Source organism: Enhydra lutris, unplaced genomic scaffold (genome assembly GCF_002288905.1).
Source record: "Enhydra lutris kenyoni isolate GAN:26980312 unplaced genomic scaffold, ASM228890v2 scaffoldscaffold10, whole genome shotgun sequence".
Taxonomy (NCBI): Eukaryota; Metazoa; Chordata; class Mammalia; order Carnivora; family Mustelidae; genus Enhydra; species Enhydra lutris.
The window spans coordinates 19,507,230-19,523,648 of NW_019154094.1; the positions used below are offsets into that span (position 1 = coordinate 19,507,230).

The 16,419-nt window shown below is 39.8% G+C and overlaps 1 protein-coding gene across 4 annotated transcripts in view; it reads right to left on the reverse strand.

The window, feature by feature from the left end:
• Positions 1 to 16,419, reverse strand: part of LOC111144071 (calcium dependent secretion activator) — a 469,442-nt gene that overhangs the window by 126,094 nt on the left and 326,929 nt on the right. For 3 of the 4 annotated variants that reach the window (XM_022498167.1, XM_022498164.1, XM_022498165.1), the window contains 2 exons: positions 14,972 to 15,108; positions 11,080 to 11,267 (listed from right to left, as the gene is read on the reverse strand). In XM_022498167.1, the coding sequence (XP_022353875.1) occupies positions 11,080 to 11,267; positions 14,972 to 15,108 (325 nt within the window). The remainder of the gene's footprint in view (positions 1 to 11,079; positions 11,268 to 14,971; positions 15,109 to 16,419) is intronic. The other variant, XM_022498166.1, reaches the window with a different exon arrangement.

A 16,419-nucleotide genomic window follows, 5' to 3' on the forward strand; every position in this document is an offset into this window, starting at 1 on the left:
CCTAAGCTCAGCTAACCGGACACCACACGGAGAAACCACACGGAGTAAATACTGCAAAGATAGAAGAAACAGGTGCAATTTGCTCACCCTAGCAGCTGTGCCCTGACCAAAGAGACCGTCCTCATAGTTCAGTAGTTCTTAATTTTTGGTTGTACTTTAGAACCATGTGAAAGCTTTGAGAGGTCTCATCCTCAAGCTCTTGATTCAGTGTGTCAAGTGGGCCAAGACATCTGTCGCTTTTAAAGCTCCCCAGGTTATTTTAATATGCCATTAAAGGCTGCTTTTGTCCTGTTACCCACTTTTCTGTAGCTGTCTTGATTCCAGTTTTCCTCTCCCTTTCTTTGAGGCTCCCAACATCACACCCCAAAAAACTCAGATGATAGATGATCCAGACTTAGTCGTTACTTATACTAATCTGATGTGAGTTCATAAAGCACGTATCTCCTCCTTTTTAGTAGAAGGAGGGGATATGTGCTTTCATAGTAGAAGTGTGTGATGTCTTTGAACCTAGCTTTAAAATCCCGTGTGTGCACGTGCGTGCGCGCGCGCACACACACACACACACACAGGACAAGAAAATGTGGTCCCGGGTCTCTGGTTCCACCTAACTGCACACTGGCTAACAGCTCACTTCTTGTATATCATGATCCTGCAAACCTGAGACCACCTGCAGGTCAAGTGCAGTCATTTTTGGAGCCCTGTCAGAGACTGGATGCTCCCCCACCTGCAGGACACCCCTGCCCCCAGAAGTGGGTCTCTCAGCCATGACAGACTCTATCACATCTGACACAGCAGGCGTGTCTTGAATCCACCTTTCACGTCTTCGGCAAACCATTTTCTCACTGTCCTTCACAAAGTTGACATTTTTGGCAGCATGATAGGAAAGATGTCATGTCGGCTGCTCTTCAAGTCCTCGTCACCGTGGTCAGCAGCAGTTCTGTCACCTTCACTCTCCTCACACTCTCCCATCTTGAGCCATGTCACAAATAATAATTTATCTAGAGTTGGGTCTTCCTTTTTTTTTTTTTTTTTTTTTTTTGCCTTACTGAAACTACCATAACCCAGCTGCTCATCCTTTAAGTTACTCGTTACACAGAGGGTTCCCTCATTCCCCAAATACTTCCAGGGTAGAACTTATGAATTAATGTCTATTACTGGAGTAATTGAGTATGATTAAGTGAAAGATTTTATTTTGATATTTGAAATAATCTAGTCAAAGAAACCAAGTGGCAGCAGCTTTGAAAGTGAATTTATCTCCTTGGGTCGTTAAACTGTTCCTACACACCCAAGTGAGCTCACAGATTCCTGGTGTTTTGTTACCCTGCTGGCCCAGTTCTCCACATTATGTTGAAAGCTGGGACACAGAACCCTTGTTTGGAAGGTTAGGTATCTTTTCAAGGTCAGGTCACCAAATTAACTCAAAGCTTATAGTGACAGATGTGTTCTGATACTGCATCTATTCAGTGATCAAGTGTGGAACCCAGGTGGGAAAGAAAATGTATGGATTCAAAAGAGGAAGAGTATCTGGTCCACTTCTCTGCATACAGCCAGCTTTAAGCTCCAATCACTACCAACAAGGGGTAGAACTCCAGCTGAAGTGGGAATATACTTTCTCTCCAAATGCAAATGTCCACATATGCTGGTGTAGGCACCGTAAACATGATATATTCTCTCTCTCCAAATGGATGCATGCCTGCAGACCGCATTATGGATCCCTGCAAATGTCCTTAAACAAGCATGATAACTGAATCCTACTTGCTACTAAATTGTTCCAGCCCAGAAACATGAGAGCTTAAAGGGCCAGAGTGGGACAGAATATCTTAGTAGATGTTCCTTGCAATGCTCCCTAAATAGAACGTTTAGGCCAAACACACTCTCTTAACCTCTCTTTTAAACTGACTTCTAGCAACTCTTTTTCCTTACAACTTTTGAAGTGATACCTTTGAATTTAATCCTAGAATGGAATATTTTCCTTTGTTTCTTTCAAGTGGCTAATAACTACAAATTCAAGAGAACACCAAAACATTATCATCTCAAAAGGAGACATCACTGCTTGCTCATCTGGATGGCTTCTATAATCTCTAGCTAATTATACACTGTAATTAGAACTCTCACATCCAATAGCCACTGCTTCATTATGAAAGCCCAGCCTTTCCTTTTCCTCTCCTCCCCCTCCAGCCCAAACCCCTTTTCTAATTATGCCCTGATGCCCTGGGGCTCAGACACGCTGCTAAAACAAATATATCAAAGTGTTTGTTTCACAAAGACTAAGATAGGAGGCAACAACAAGCAGTTTCTACAACCTTACAAATGGGCATTGAAGCTTCTTGATGTTGGCTATTATTTGAGGAAGAGGATTGGAGAGGGCAAAAATATATCAGCGAGGTCTTCTTTGACTTATTTTCTGTTTTTCTAAACACGTAGCTAAAACCCAACAAAATCAGAAGGTATCTTTGCTCTCTCTAAAGATGGGAGTGCTTGAAATCTCTCCCTACCGAAAAAATCTCGAAGAATATGGATACTACTGATATAGGGACATGAGTCAAAGTGGTTTAGGCTCAGTCCAGGTGCTGAATGGAGAACCTAAGAGGCGATTACAGAAATTGTATAAAACGTGTGCATTGCAGGAAAGCATGTATTTTTTTTTCCCCAGAGAAGGATCAATTTCCAAATTGATACTATACAGATTTTTCTCTTTGAGGAATAGGAGAAGAGATAGGTTTTTTGTTCATTTGTTTCTAGACAAACATAGACAACTAGGCTTTAGATTCTACCCTTACTCTTTATGTATAGACTTCTGAGTAGTTAGACCAGGAATATGTGTTGTTTTTTGATATCACACCCACCCTGGAAAGGGTGTGACATCTGAAAATATGTTTTCACCCCAGTGAATTCAATGACCAGAGGATGAGGACACATGTTAAAATTTTAGAAAGGAAATGCTATTACTTGATGATTTGCTATGGGCCGGAAAGAATGCTCCAATGGAACAGATAATTCAGCACATTTTACAAGAGTTTATGTCCGAGTTGGAAAATCTGCTGTGTTGCTTTTTTTTTTTTTTAATATTTTATTTATTTATTTGACAGAGAATACAAGCAGGCAGCAGAGCAGACAGAGGGAGAGGGAAAAGCAGGCTCCCCATGGAGCAGGAAGCCCAATGCAGGGCTCCATCCCAGGATCCTGGAATCATGACCCGAGCCGAAGGCAGACGCTTAACCAACTGAGCCACCCAGGTGCCCCAAATCTGCTGTTTTCATGGGGCAGATTTCCTTTAGGAATGGAATCACATGGCTTAGAAGTTTGAATATAAGATCTAAAGAGAATTCCTCCTTGGGATGCAGACTTTTGCTTGAAATGTGCTTGATTCCCTACCCCCACCCCCAAGTATTTCCAATTAGATAAGGCTGCTTCTTTAGAATTTAAAGAGCAGGGCACCTGGGTGGCTCATTTGGTTAAATGTCTGCCTTCAGCTCAGGCCATGATCCCAGGGTCCTGGGATCGAGTCCTGCATTGGGCTCCCTGCTCAGCAGTGAGCCTGCTTCTCCCTCTCCCTCTGCCTGCCACTCCTCCTGCTTATGCTCTCTTTCTGTCAAATAAATAAATAAAATCTTCAAAAAAATAGAATTTAAAGAGCATGACTCAGTTATGTATGCAAGGCCAACCCCTGCTCAAAGCTGGAAGGCCAACCAGCCACACCTCCCCAAGCACACTAATGTCTTATGTGAGTGTGGAACATTATACCAAGAATGTGGGGGCCACTGTCCTCCCCTATCCATGCTTGCCTGCTACTGAAGTGCTATATTCAGAGATCAGTAAAACTGAATCATCCCTGCTACACAGTCTTCTCCCTCCCTTCTTTTGCGAAGGGAGAGTTAAAAAGCACTAGACATCATATCTTAAGGAGTGTATGTGTATGACAGAGATGAGAGGAAGAAAGTGAGAATAAGAAGAGAGGGAGAGAATGGGGAGAAAGATGAGACTGGAGTGAAAGAGAAACATTTACATGTGCAAAAATGACTAATTTACTTCCAGGAAGGCATTCACAAAAGAGAAATAAAAGAAAATATTATACAACATGGATTGGGAATGAGGAACCAACACTAGAGGCAAGGAGATGGTCAACAAAGCATTTTCTGTGCTCCAGGGGACAGAAGACAGACACCTGAACTCTGGTAGTGGCACTGAAGAGAAGAAGTGGATGGGCTTGAGAGATACTTAAGGGCACTGACCAGGCATAGTAACTGAATCCTTGTGATGTGCTGAGGGAGAAGGACTGCTCCCATGGTTCTACCTTGGGAAGCCAGGTAGATGGAATTACTCACTGACTTAGGGGGACTGGTGGAGTAACAGAGGAGAAAAATGAGTTCCATCGGATGGTTCAGTAACTCAAATCTAACCCACAGGGATCACCGAGTCTCTGCACAGAAGCAGCACCTTGGCTCCAGACCCATCTCCCAAAAGAATCCTGGGATGCGTTTTCAAAGATTTCTAGAACTCCTGCTCTCTTACATCTGCTTGCAGACTCATTAATCTATGCAGCTTACTTTGGATTGGGGCGGTTGGCATTATGGATTTGTTAATTGCTGATACAATGTACTTTCTACACAGGCCATATGTGAAGAGCAGCACTGGCATTCAAGAAATGTTAAATAATAATGTAAATGAGAAAAATTTCCAATCCCAATAATAAAGGGATCCAAAGAACATTGACGCAACTTGCAATCATCGGAGCTGTTTGATTGCCTTGTCACTGTGGGACAGTGACCAAAGTGATGCTAATCTAAATGTCATCTAGAAAGAATACTAAAAATATTATGGTGAAAATTAAGTACTGCAACCTTAGGAGTTGATTTAAAAATTAGAAGATATAGCGATTTACATCTGTGGGTTTTATGATCGCCAAGTGCAACCAGCTGAACATACTCATATTTTCTTTTTCTTTCCCTCTCTCTTTGAGAAAATGGGTTCAGTTTTAAAGAGCTGTCCCAAACTCATGTTCCCTCAATCAGTGGTTCTTTTTTAAAGATTTATTTATTTATTTATTTACTTGAGAGAGAGAAAGAGAGAGAGACAGCGTGTGAGCAGGAAAAGGCGCAGAGAGAAAGGGAGAGAGAGAGAGAATCTTCAAGCAGACTCCCTGACAGGTGCAGAGCCCAAGGCAGAGCTCCATTCCAGGATCATGACCTGAGCCAAAATTGAGAGCTGGCCAAGCACCGGATTGAGACAGTGGTTCTTAAACAGTGGTTCTTAAACATTGCTACATATTAGAATCACTAAGGGAGATTTTCAGAACACGATGCTTAGACCATATCCCAGATCAATTAAATCAGAACCTCTGCAGGTGGGGCCAGTACAGTAGAATTTCTTAGGCTCTCCAAGTGGTCCTAGTGTGTAGCCAAGTTTGACAACCAAGGCCTTAACTAAGCAAGATCCAAAGACCAAATGCTGTATAATTACTGATTAAAAGCCCAGATGTCTGGCTCCATCTAAGGCTGGCTGAATCAAATTATCTGAGGCTAGGATCTAGTACTCTCTTTTTAAACAAGCTCCCTATGTGATTTCTATGTACACCACAGTGTGAGAACTACTACTGTACAAGGTGAAAATCGGTGGTGGCAACTCTTCTGCCTCCAGACACAGAATAAGTTTGTGTAAAAGAAACAAAAAATCCAAGTAAAAAGGAGAAATTCAGCCCATCACCTGGGAGTTTGTTTTTTTGGACTTTGTGGAGGGGTGTCCCGTGCATTGTGGGATATTTAGAAACTTCCTTGGCCTCTACCCACTAGCTGACATTAGTACCATTATTGTCCTCCCCTCCTCAGGGTGACAATAAAAAATGTCTCCAGACATTGTCAAATGTCCCTTAGGGGGAAAGATCACCCCCTTCCTCTCCCGAATCAAGAACCACTGTTCTAAAAGATCCCAAATATGTGGATGGTTCCATATCTTCCAGTGCCTGGAATTATAAAGAGCAATCATCTTCCTGATTGACCACATGTGTCTACTTTTGATTAGATGCCGTGGATTTACATAGGTACATGGAGATGCGGCAAGGCTTCCAGAAAATGTGGGAGAAAGTCAGTCACCAGCAGCTGAGTGGTCATTTATGATTTTCAGCTGCAACAGGGCAGGGCTCTTCTAGTTATTAATAGGTAAGAAGTTAATAATTATGTAAAAACTATATTTTACCTAATTTGAAGCTGGTTGTGAGGTGACATTAGGAATGGGTTCTACTGTCCAGTTAAATTCAGTTAAAGGGCAATTAGTTTCCCGGAGTCATGACTGCCTTCCTAATCTAGGCCAAAGAATCTATAATACTTCCAAATGCACATAGTGTACATCCTGGTAAAAGTGGTTAGGAAAATAGTTTCCCTATACCAAAAGGTTATTAACTAATGTTCAAAAAAGAGTCTGCTCTTATGTGGTCTAAAACTCCAGATACACTCTGGTTCTCTTCACAAGGCCAGAATTACCAGAGGAACCATGTTGATTTTGGACATTTTTAGGGCGAAAATGGAAAACACTTTAATTAGTTCAGATCACTGCTATAGTATCTAGCCTGCAAATGTTGAAACTCTTATCAAATGGCTGAATTTAGCATCTTACGCCATCCACAAATGCAAGCTCCAAAGTCAGACTCTCTGTGTTTGAATGAGGATCAGGTACTTGTTTGCTACAGATTAAGTGACTGAACTTATCTGAGCTTCAAACTCCTTAGATGTTAGATGAAGCGAATAATAATACTTCATGGGGATGTAATACAGGTAAAATGAGATGGTGAGTCTAAACAGAAATTCACACAGTGCCTGGCATATAGTGAGCACTTATTAAGTGGCAGCAATTATCCTTACTTGAATTAAACTTTATTTAAGGGATATGACAATGGCTTATTTCATTTGTTATTATAATCCACAGAAGATAATTTTATTTTATTTGTTTAAAGATTTTATTTATTTATTTGACAGACAGAGATCACAAGTAGGCAGACAGGCAGGCAGAGAGAGAGAGAAGAGGAAGCAGGCTTCCTGCGGAGCAGACAGCCCGATGTGGGGCTCGATTCCAGGACCCTGGGATCATGACCTGAGCCGAAGGCAGAGGCTTTAACCCACTGAACCACCCAGGCGCCCCTCACAGAAGATAATTTTAGAGGTTGATGGGATATCATAGATGCTACGATTCTATGTGTTCTTCCTGCAGATGAGAAAACTGAGGCACAGAAATGCGATATATAATTCCAGATTCATGCAAAACAGACTCTAAATCTCAGATCTCTAGAATCTATACACAGTGCTGATGTAGTGCAAAGAGGAAGAGCTTTGGACTCAGAATATATGAGTTTGCCACTTATATTTGTAGACATTCAGTTTCATCCTCTGCAAAGTGGATGTAAAAAATAGCTGACCTGAAAATGTTACAGCAAATCAGATGGAATGTATGAGAGTATAAACTGTGGAGTGCTACAAAACTGATACTTAATATTATGACTTCTTCTGCATTAAAAAAAATGCAATACACACATAGACCCTGGGACACACATAAGCTTCTCAAAGTACCACTCAAGATACTCTCGGATAGTTTTTCCTGGCACAGGGCAGGCTCGATCAAGTGTGGCAGTTCACATTCAGTTTCAATGCTGATCTCTCAAGAGCAGCACCTTGGACAGCAACCAGAGGCTGAGGGACCTATAACCTTCTCGACGCGCTTTCTAACCTCCTTGCAGTCTGACTCTCATAGGGAAACACAAACAGAAACTTCACTTCACCTCCATCCTTACATACTGAAAGTTTCAAAAACAGAGGTCCACAATGCATCAGGGCTTTCTTTGACTTTCACTAGCAGACCTGGACATGTTAATTGACAGCCTGCCACATTCTCTAAGAAGTGAAAGTTGGTATTTTCATTCAGTCTGCCTACAAGTGAACTGTATATATTTTAGGACCTAGAAATAGTCCACTGGCAAAATTCATAGTGAAGCATAAAACATACTTGCTTGTGAACTTTGTGTCACTTGGCAATGTCAGGGTCAGAATGTCAGTTTCAAAATTAAAAAAGAATTTTTAAAAAATGTCAATGTTAATTTGTGGCAAGGTTAGAGAAGGTGAAGAAGGACATAAGTATAACACTGGAAATAACTGCAAATCTATTTTAAAAAGGGGGAAAGTCACCACTTTGCCATTTTATCAAATCACAATGAGAGTAGCCCTAAAGGACAAAGAAAACAAAAGAGGATAAATATAATTTTAGAACTTGAATTTTAGAACTTGGCTTCAAGGTGACCTCATTATATAAGTGATTCTACTAAGAGTCATTCATTTAGTGATAGGTTTTGTCTTATGTTTTTATTATAAATCATTATCTAAAGATAGCTTTGTTTCATGAAATCAATGCTGAACTGAGAAGGGTTTGCTAGAAATGATGGAGCTACTATAAATGTATAGACCCGGCTTCTGATAACCCATTCTGTTTGCTCCTTAAACATAAATTCAGAATTATAAAGCATGGGTGGCTTATTATGAACGACTTGGTAAGGTACCAGGCCCTCAACTAGATGCCACTAAAAAAGCAATCTGATTCATGATTCTGTTTACATATTGCTCAGTTTTTTTCAATATGAATATATTTAAGAGTCACTAAACACCTGACTCAAATTCAGTCCTAATGCATGGTATTTTGCCCATTGCTAGGATTTTCTGTTAAAGTGTACCTTTGAAAACCTTAAAGGAACAGAAACTTCAGAAATACACAAAGCTTGCTGTTTGGTAGGGTAGAAGTCATGGCACAGATGGTGGGAATGTCACAGACATCGTAAAACACAAGTCAATGCACACATAACATCTTACCTTTTGGGCTCTGGATTTGCCTGGGTTTTGTAATCTTTTCTTTTTTTGGATTCCTTTTTGGTATCTTTTTTAGCCTCTGGTTCAGATGGGGAGGGAATTTTGCTCCCTTGAGGGTCTGTATTTGGTGGCAGCCCACTAAGGTATACATGCTTTTGTTGACTTTGGAGAGGGGGTGGTCGCATGGGGCATGCACAGAGGGCGGTCAGCCACAGGAGAATCAAGAGCACGCACGCATGCACAAACAAAAGAAAGAAAAAGAAGGATGCATCAAATAGCAAAAGCAAATGCATTCAAACTAAAATAATAAGCAAAAAAAAAAAGAAGAAGAAGAAAGAAAAAGATGCAAACTTGCATAAGGAAAATCGGAACTGAAAAGAAAATAAGAAATCCAAAACTGTTTCCATGACAAGATGTATAAACCTAACTGTGAATCAAGTGGCAGTCTTACAATATGAAATCCAGACAATGTGTATCATAATTCATGATGATGTTTACCAGGGAGTTTACAAAAACACTTCATTATTTTATAACACTTTCTTATTCAGTAACATATGTAGAATACAGTGTGACAACCCAGAGAATATAATGCAACTTCTCTCTCTCTCTTTAAAGAATTCAGTCCAAGAGGCTGTAACAGATAGTCATCAAAGTGTACATATTTATAAAAAGCAGAGTTATACACAGATACTCCCCAGGTATCAGAGTTTTCATAAATATTTTTTATGTAAATAAAAGGTCATGTGCTGGGCTAGCAAACCTTGTAACAATGGGAGATGTTGAAAACCTTGTTGCCTGTTAAATATTCAAACCTACACTGCTATTGTTACCTACTTCTAAATGTTGAAGTTGCATCTCATAAAACCTACCAGTGCTAGAGAGAAGAAAGGCACAGGACAAATCCTACAGATATTTCAGTCATCTAGCTTGCAAAGATGAAGATAACTGACAGTCTGATTTAAAATAAATGCAGTCAGATCGGGACCCTCCCACATGTGAATTTCCCCACAGCATCAACTTTTTTGGGTTTCCGAAGAGACCTAGTTTTTCCTGGATGTGCCTTTCCTGGGTTGAGGTGCTAGAGGTAATTCAGGCTTGTCTTCCTAGTAATGTGAGGCTACATACATTGGGATAGTAAACTGGCTGTGGTAATGTGGAAATTTATTCCATGTCTTCAGAGCCAAATGGTAATGTTCCTAAATTATTTGCTGCTTTGCATTATTCAGAACATGGATCTTTTCCTCCAGGAGCTGGGCAACGTCTAAAGAAAGAGAGTACTTAGTATGGAGTTAGAAGAACTGATGTTCTAGTCTTATCTATAAAACCTATAAAATGAGGGGGTTGGTTACACTGTGATCTCTGAAGTTCTTCCCAGCTCCATGGTTAAACTGTAAGTGTTATGATTATCTTTGCCTTCCAGCTTCACCTAGCTTATTTCAGCTCTGGAAGTGTGCTTGGCTTCCTCCTTCAGCAGGGCATTTGTACATGCTGCTCCTTTTGCCTGGAAGCACTCAACTCCTACACATGCTTCAGTTCTCAGCCCAAGCCTCTCTTCCTCAGGGACACCCTCCCTGCCATCCTAACACCCCGTCTAAGCTGTCTTCCTTTATTAAATGCTAGCATGGAATATTATTTCTTGTCATCAGAGCACCAATCTCTATGTAACCCTGTCCTTGTTTGGTGTCTTGTATGCTCACCGCATATGCTGACTGTGTACCAGAGGGCCTGGCACTCAGTAAGGAATCATTAAATATCTATGAAATGAAAGATAACGAAGGAATGAGAAGAACAAAGGTAAAAATTTATGAAGCTCTTGTCTTGTTCCCGGAATTGTGCTGAGTCCACCTGCCTCCTCTAAAAAACGTGATGAGGACACTACCAACCCTGTTTTACAGATGACAGAACTGTGGCATGGAGGGTTTCATTACCATCCAGCATCTCTGCTAGTAAATGGAGGAGCCATGATTCAAACCTAGATTTTTTTTTTACCTTCAGAGACCACTTCAGAAGTCCTGTTTGCCATTTCTTTTAAATTTCTTGAAAGGAGAAATTAACACCTTTGTGTTCATCTGTGTGTGTGTGTGCTACAGAAGGAATGGGAATGGACACAAAGTTAGAGATAATTCTAAAAGCAGGACCAACCACAAGCCATTGTCAGCGCCTTTAAAATATATATATATATATATATATATATGTATTTTATATGTATTTGGAGAAATGCCTCTGGACAAGTGCTTACCTGTTCCCGTGGACATGGGATGCACAGAAGGCAAAGCTGTAGTGGAGGAGTGTGGGGTCAATCATGGCGCCATTTTCTGCCCGTTCAAGCAAGTCTCTGAGGTAGCAGAGATGTCGGTGACACCCTCGGACTCCGTTTCGGGCGCAATACTCATCTAGGACAAACACCTGGCCAGGACTGAACCAGCCCTGTTTGGGGAATAAAGGAAAGACTTTCTTTTAAATACAGGTTTTTGTTGTTGGTGGTGGGTTTTTTTGTTTTTGTTTTTGGAGCTGCTTACAGTTGAGGGTGACTGGAGAAGGGGGTTTAAAAATTGCCAGAGCCAATACCTTTTGCTTTCTTCTAAGTGCCAGCCACTGTGCTAACCCCATTGTGTGTGCTGGCTGCTTTAACCCTTGTACCAGCCCTGCGAGGCAGGTCCTGTTATCCTGTTGGATGGGTGGGGAAAATCAATTTGAGGGAGGACATGGAATTTCCCTAGGATCCCAGAGCTTTTATGTGCTGGAGTCTGAATTAGCAGATGGCTTGATTCCAGAAACAGAATCTCACCTGCTGCTCTAACACTGAACCATATACCTTCCAAGAGCATTGGTGTGGGGACAGGGTGAAATCTTGGTTACTGATAAGAGGAAATAATAACATGAGGTCTTAGGTTGGTATCATGCTTTATACAAAGAATTTCCACTTGAGCCCCATAGCAATCTCCTGAGGTGAGCAGGGTAGGTTTATCTCCCTCTAGATAAGGAAACTAGAGATCAGAGCTGCTAAGTGACTCACGAATAATACAAAACAGAAGCAGTACGGGCTTACTCAAAGTCTTTCGTTTTTCCTACTCTGAAGCTTTAAGAAATATTAGGATTGGTCTACATAAATGCCAGGACTTCATAAATTCTTTCACTTTGATAGGAAATCCTTTTTAAATTTAAAAATGAGGATCATGACGCAACTTTGCAAAGGGAGCAACGAGACTAAGTTTTCAAGTTGTGAACCAGACATGATTCGTGTAAACTCAGAGGTGCTTCTGGTGCCCTGGCTTAGCATCTTGTTTCATCCCCCCACCCCCTGCAATTATTTGTTTTCTTATTGTTTATTTGCTTGCTGTATGATCAGATGAAACTCTGCTATAAAAGAGAACCTGGATGGGATCTCTGATTCAGAGCAGATTGTGAAGCATGATAGCATAGAAATCACCACCTCCATGATGCACTCAAAAAAACAGAAGCTCAGAAAGGCCAAGTGGCTTGCCACTCAAGGTCACCCATCAGCCAAGCCAGAAATCAAATCACTTCTTTTGGATTTGGTACCTTTCAGAGGCAAAAAGGTACACGTTTCCTTCACTATCCGAAAACGGGGTGTTCTTACAAAACCTTTCATAAGCCAAAATGGTGTCAAGTGAAGAAGCAATCATCATTCCATAAAAGTGAAAATCCTCTTCGGATCTCTTTTGGTTATTGAAAACAAGTACTAATATAGGTCTTTTCGTAAAAGCGAAGTGGCATCGAGTGAACTTCTGGATAGCGATGGGGGCAGTGGCGGGGGGAGGGCAACCTGTAAACCGATTTAGGTTGGTACTTTGTAAGCTGGGAATTTAGAATTGTTTAAAATATAAATTTAATTTTACTTTGAGGGTCCTCTCTGAGTCTTGTGAATATCACTCCATCTTGGGAAAGAAAAGGCAAAAGGAGAAAGTGATGGCAGGTGTGAGTTGTGGGGAGGGCAGATACAGGCCACAGAAGCACAGAGAGAGAGGCCTCTGCAGTACTCTGATCTTGTATTAGTGATCTGGGGACTCTTCGATTGACAACATGCAGCTCAGCAATGCATCCAACGAAAGACGGCATCTTTCCTATTTCAAATTATAAGTTACTGCAGAGGGCGGGAGAGTAGTCGAGGCAGTGGGCTGCCCCTATAGGCAACTTCTTTGCCACTCCATCTGCTACCCCAAATGCTAAATCTTAGAAACAACACTGCTGTGAAAGATTAAAATATATTTTCTACGACTCAGATGACACCAAGTCTTTTGTAGATGCCAAAATAGCTGCTTTGAAAAGAGTTGAAGAAATATCAATTAGGAACTCAGTCGAAGACACAGAAAAATTTATGTATCCCTGCTGGTCGGTCTCCAAAACTAACTGAAAAAAAAAAAAAAAGATTGTAATAATGAGAAAATGAAATATATAGAGGCAGAAGATAAGGTCCTTTTAATTGCTGTTATTTTCTGAAATTTTGGGATAATGATTAATAGATTACAGGTATACAAAAGCAAAAGGAAACTATTTTATGGCATTTTTAATTAATTTTGGATCTTGGAGCATCTTTTTAAGCCTATACATGATTAATAGGAGGCAAGTTTCAAAATTTCACTTCTGGTTTAATTTTTTATGCTAACTCTCCTTAGTGACTGAATTTCTTAGTGAAAAAGAAAATTGTTTTTAAAATGATGTGAAAAAAGTCTTGAAAATAATATACTTAAAAAAAATTCCTCAAGAGAATAGGAATTAAGCTCAGCAGCATATTCTTACAACTTTCATGAATGCAATTTATAATTACATGAATAATCACATAATCATAAGAAACACATTTAAGAAAAATTGCCTTGCAATGCAAGGTAAGCTTTTTTTTTTTTTTTTTTTAAAGTCAAAGTGAAGTGTTCCTTTCCAATTTGGCAAAGTTCAGACTCTTCTGATGAAGTGATTCTAAACCCGAGATCATCAATGAATGTTTTATGAGACGCAGATTAATAAATTATTCCGTATATCCCGTTTCTGTTTTTAAGACTATTTTATCTACTATTTTTAATTGTTTGGCTTCTGGTTACAGGAAAAAACCCAGAATTTAAAATAAAAAGTAGTAAGAATAGATGTAGGAAATAGCCATGTCATTTAGAAAGGAAACAGATTTTCATTATATTTACATAAATGTCAATAATATGTTAACCTTGGTAAATTGCATAATATTGACAAAATATAGATATATTAACCTTAATCTTTAGAGTCAGGGCTGAGGCCTTTCCTCTGTGTAAGTCATTTCATTATTTCCCCTCACCGTTCCCATCTATAAAGTGGGATTAAAATCATTTACTTTTAAGAAATGAAGTAACAATTTACGGTTTGTAGAGGATATAAATGGGGTCTTTTGTAGGCTTCTGAATTTGATTAGCAGAAAGCCTAAAATGTATCTTCAGGAATCCAATAAAGACAGAATTTTTTAAAAGACATAATAGTTGTCCCTTGAATTTAAATGATTTAAATCTAGGCTTAAAACAGGATTTCAAGAAATGCTGATATTCTTGTTGGAGAGCTGGACTTCCAAATGTCTAAAGCACCATAAAAATTTCCCCCAAAGGGTGAAAAATGCTTTGAATACTACGAAAAAATAGAAGCTATCCAAACAAACAAACAAACCCAAACCAGTTTAGCTTATGAAAAGCTAAGTGAAGTTTATTTACAAATCATTTTAATTTTTGAAAAATAAACAAAAAGAACACATTCATTTCTGAGAAAGAAGCACGGGGGTCTTATCATCTGTGGAGGGGAGGGAAGGGGGAATCTTAAAGTCTAAGAAACCAAGGCAATTTTTACAAGTTCTCCACAAGCAGGTGCCAAACTCGATTACCCTCTTGGGAATATTTCTCATGTAGCAGCTGAAAAGGGGGAAGCTTAGCTAGGGAGGCTGGGGAATTGGATCTGTCTCTACTGATAACTTCCTCCCGCTCTGTCTTCTTTCTTTGGTAAGTAAAACTATCTCCACCCAGGAAATCAAGAACACATTTATAATTGTTAAAGGGGCTCTGTAACAGAGAAAAAGAGCTTCTGATAGAAAGGTAGAGAAATATTTTATTTAAAAAAAAGTTATCAGGTTTAAATTGCTGTAGACCAAAGAATATACTTGCCAGGCAAGAATAGGAATCATTAAGTCTGTGATCCAAAGTTAGGCGTTGCACCATCTCAAAGAGGGAAGCGTGGTCAAAGTTACAGGGGTTGGAAGAGATAAATTCATCCATGCCATGTTTTTGAGCTCTATCTGCGTCTGTTCATTTATACATGTAGAGAGAGACACAATTTAGAGAAACACATCACATTTTCTTTGACATTTCAAATACACAGGAAATCACTAGGCATTATGAACGCTAGCTCTCCCCCCCCCACAACCCGGTGCCTCCCACCAACATCCGCAAGATACACTTTTTACCTCCCATTGTCAACTTGCATCACTCACTGGTGAGTCTATTGCATTTAGGCAAAAATATATTGGCATCAACATGTTTATCAAATGATCACAACTCCAGTGCATTTATGTTGTTCTTTAAAAACTAAGCACACGACCGTAACTTCGCCTGCATTTCACTAAACACTGAAAGCAGATCGGATCTTTGCTTATAAAAGCCTATTTATCTTTTTTTTAATCTTTTTTTTAATAGATTCTGCCATTCCAGTGGTTATGTCTAGAGCAATTTCTCTACAATTATTGGGATTAGCTGGAAAAAGGGGTATGCTGATTTTCAGCAACGTGACAATATTTGTATCCTCCCCTTCCCCATCCCCGTTGCCAATTTGGTTTCACAAAAGATTTGGGTCCCCACCCTCCAAAATTAAAAAAAAATAATAATAACAAAAGATTTTCCTTGAAACCTGGAGAATAAGTTAAATGGGAATTTAGTTTGTGATAGCCGAGGTCATTGCCTTATAGCATGCTTACAGTTAGCAAAGCTTATGAAATAGACAAACATATTTACTCAGCAAGGGCTATGATCTGCCATTTATTGTGAATTAATAGTCTCAATGTATTCACACTTTTTCTTACAGGGTGAAGGCTACAAGCAAACCCTCCTAAGGGCTAACTAATTAATCTCAATATGTGTAACTAAAATACTCTATACTCAGTCGGCAAAATAACTCAGAATTCAACTCAAGGGAGACCAAGCAAATCCCAAAGAGGTAGGAATGAAGATCCTACGTATTAAAGGAATCAGCTCACTCCACCTCATATTTACTCACTCTCCTGATATGCAGACTGCAAAGAAAGAATCTATATCAAATTAAGCCAGAGTTTATTCTTCCTCTCGCATGCAGTATTCTACCAGAATACGGGGACCTGCCAGGGATCAGTGATGCTGTCTGGACAGGAGGAAAATCAATTTCTGACTTGAGAGGGTGTTTGGATATATTTCCATACATGGCCTTCATCCCAGGCAGTTTTTCCTCCCCTTCCATACTTAGGGTATGACTGAAAAATTGAGGTTTGGTAGCAGGGTGACATTAAAAGGATGATTTCTTCTCACATTATTGGTTTTGTGTATCCTTCAGACCTAAATCCCTGGTATGTCAGATTTTTGCCCTC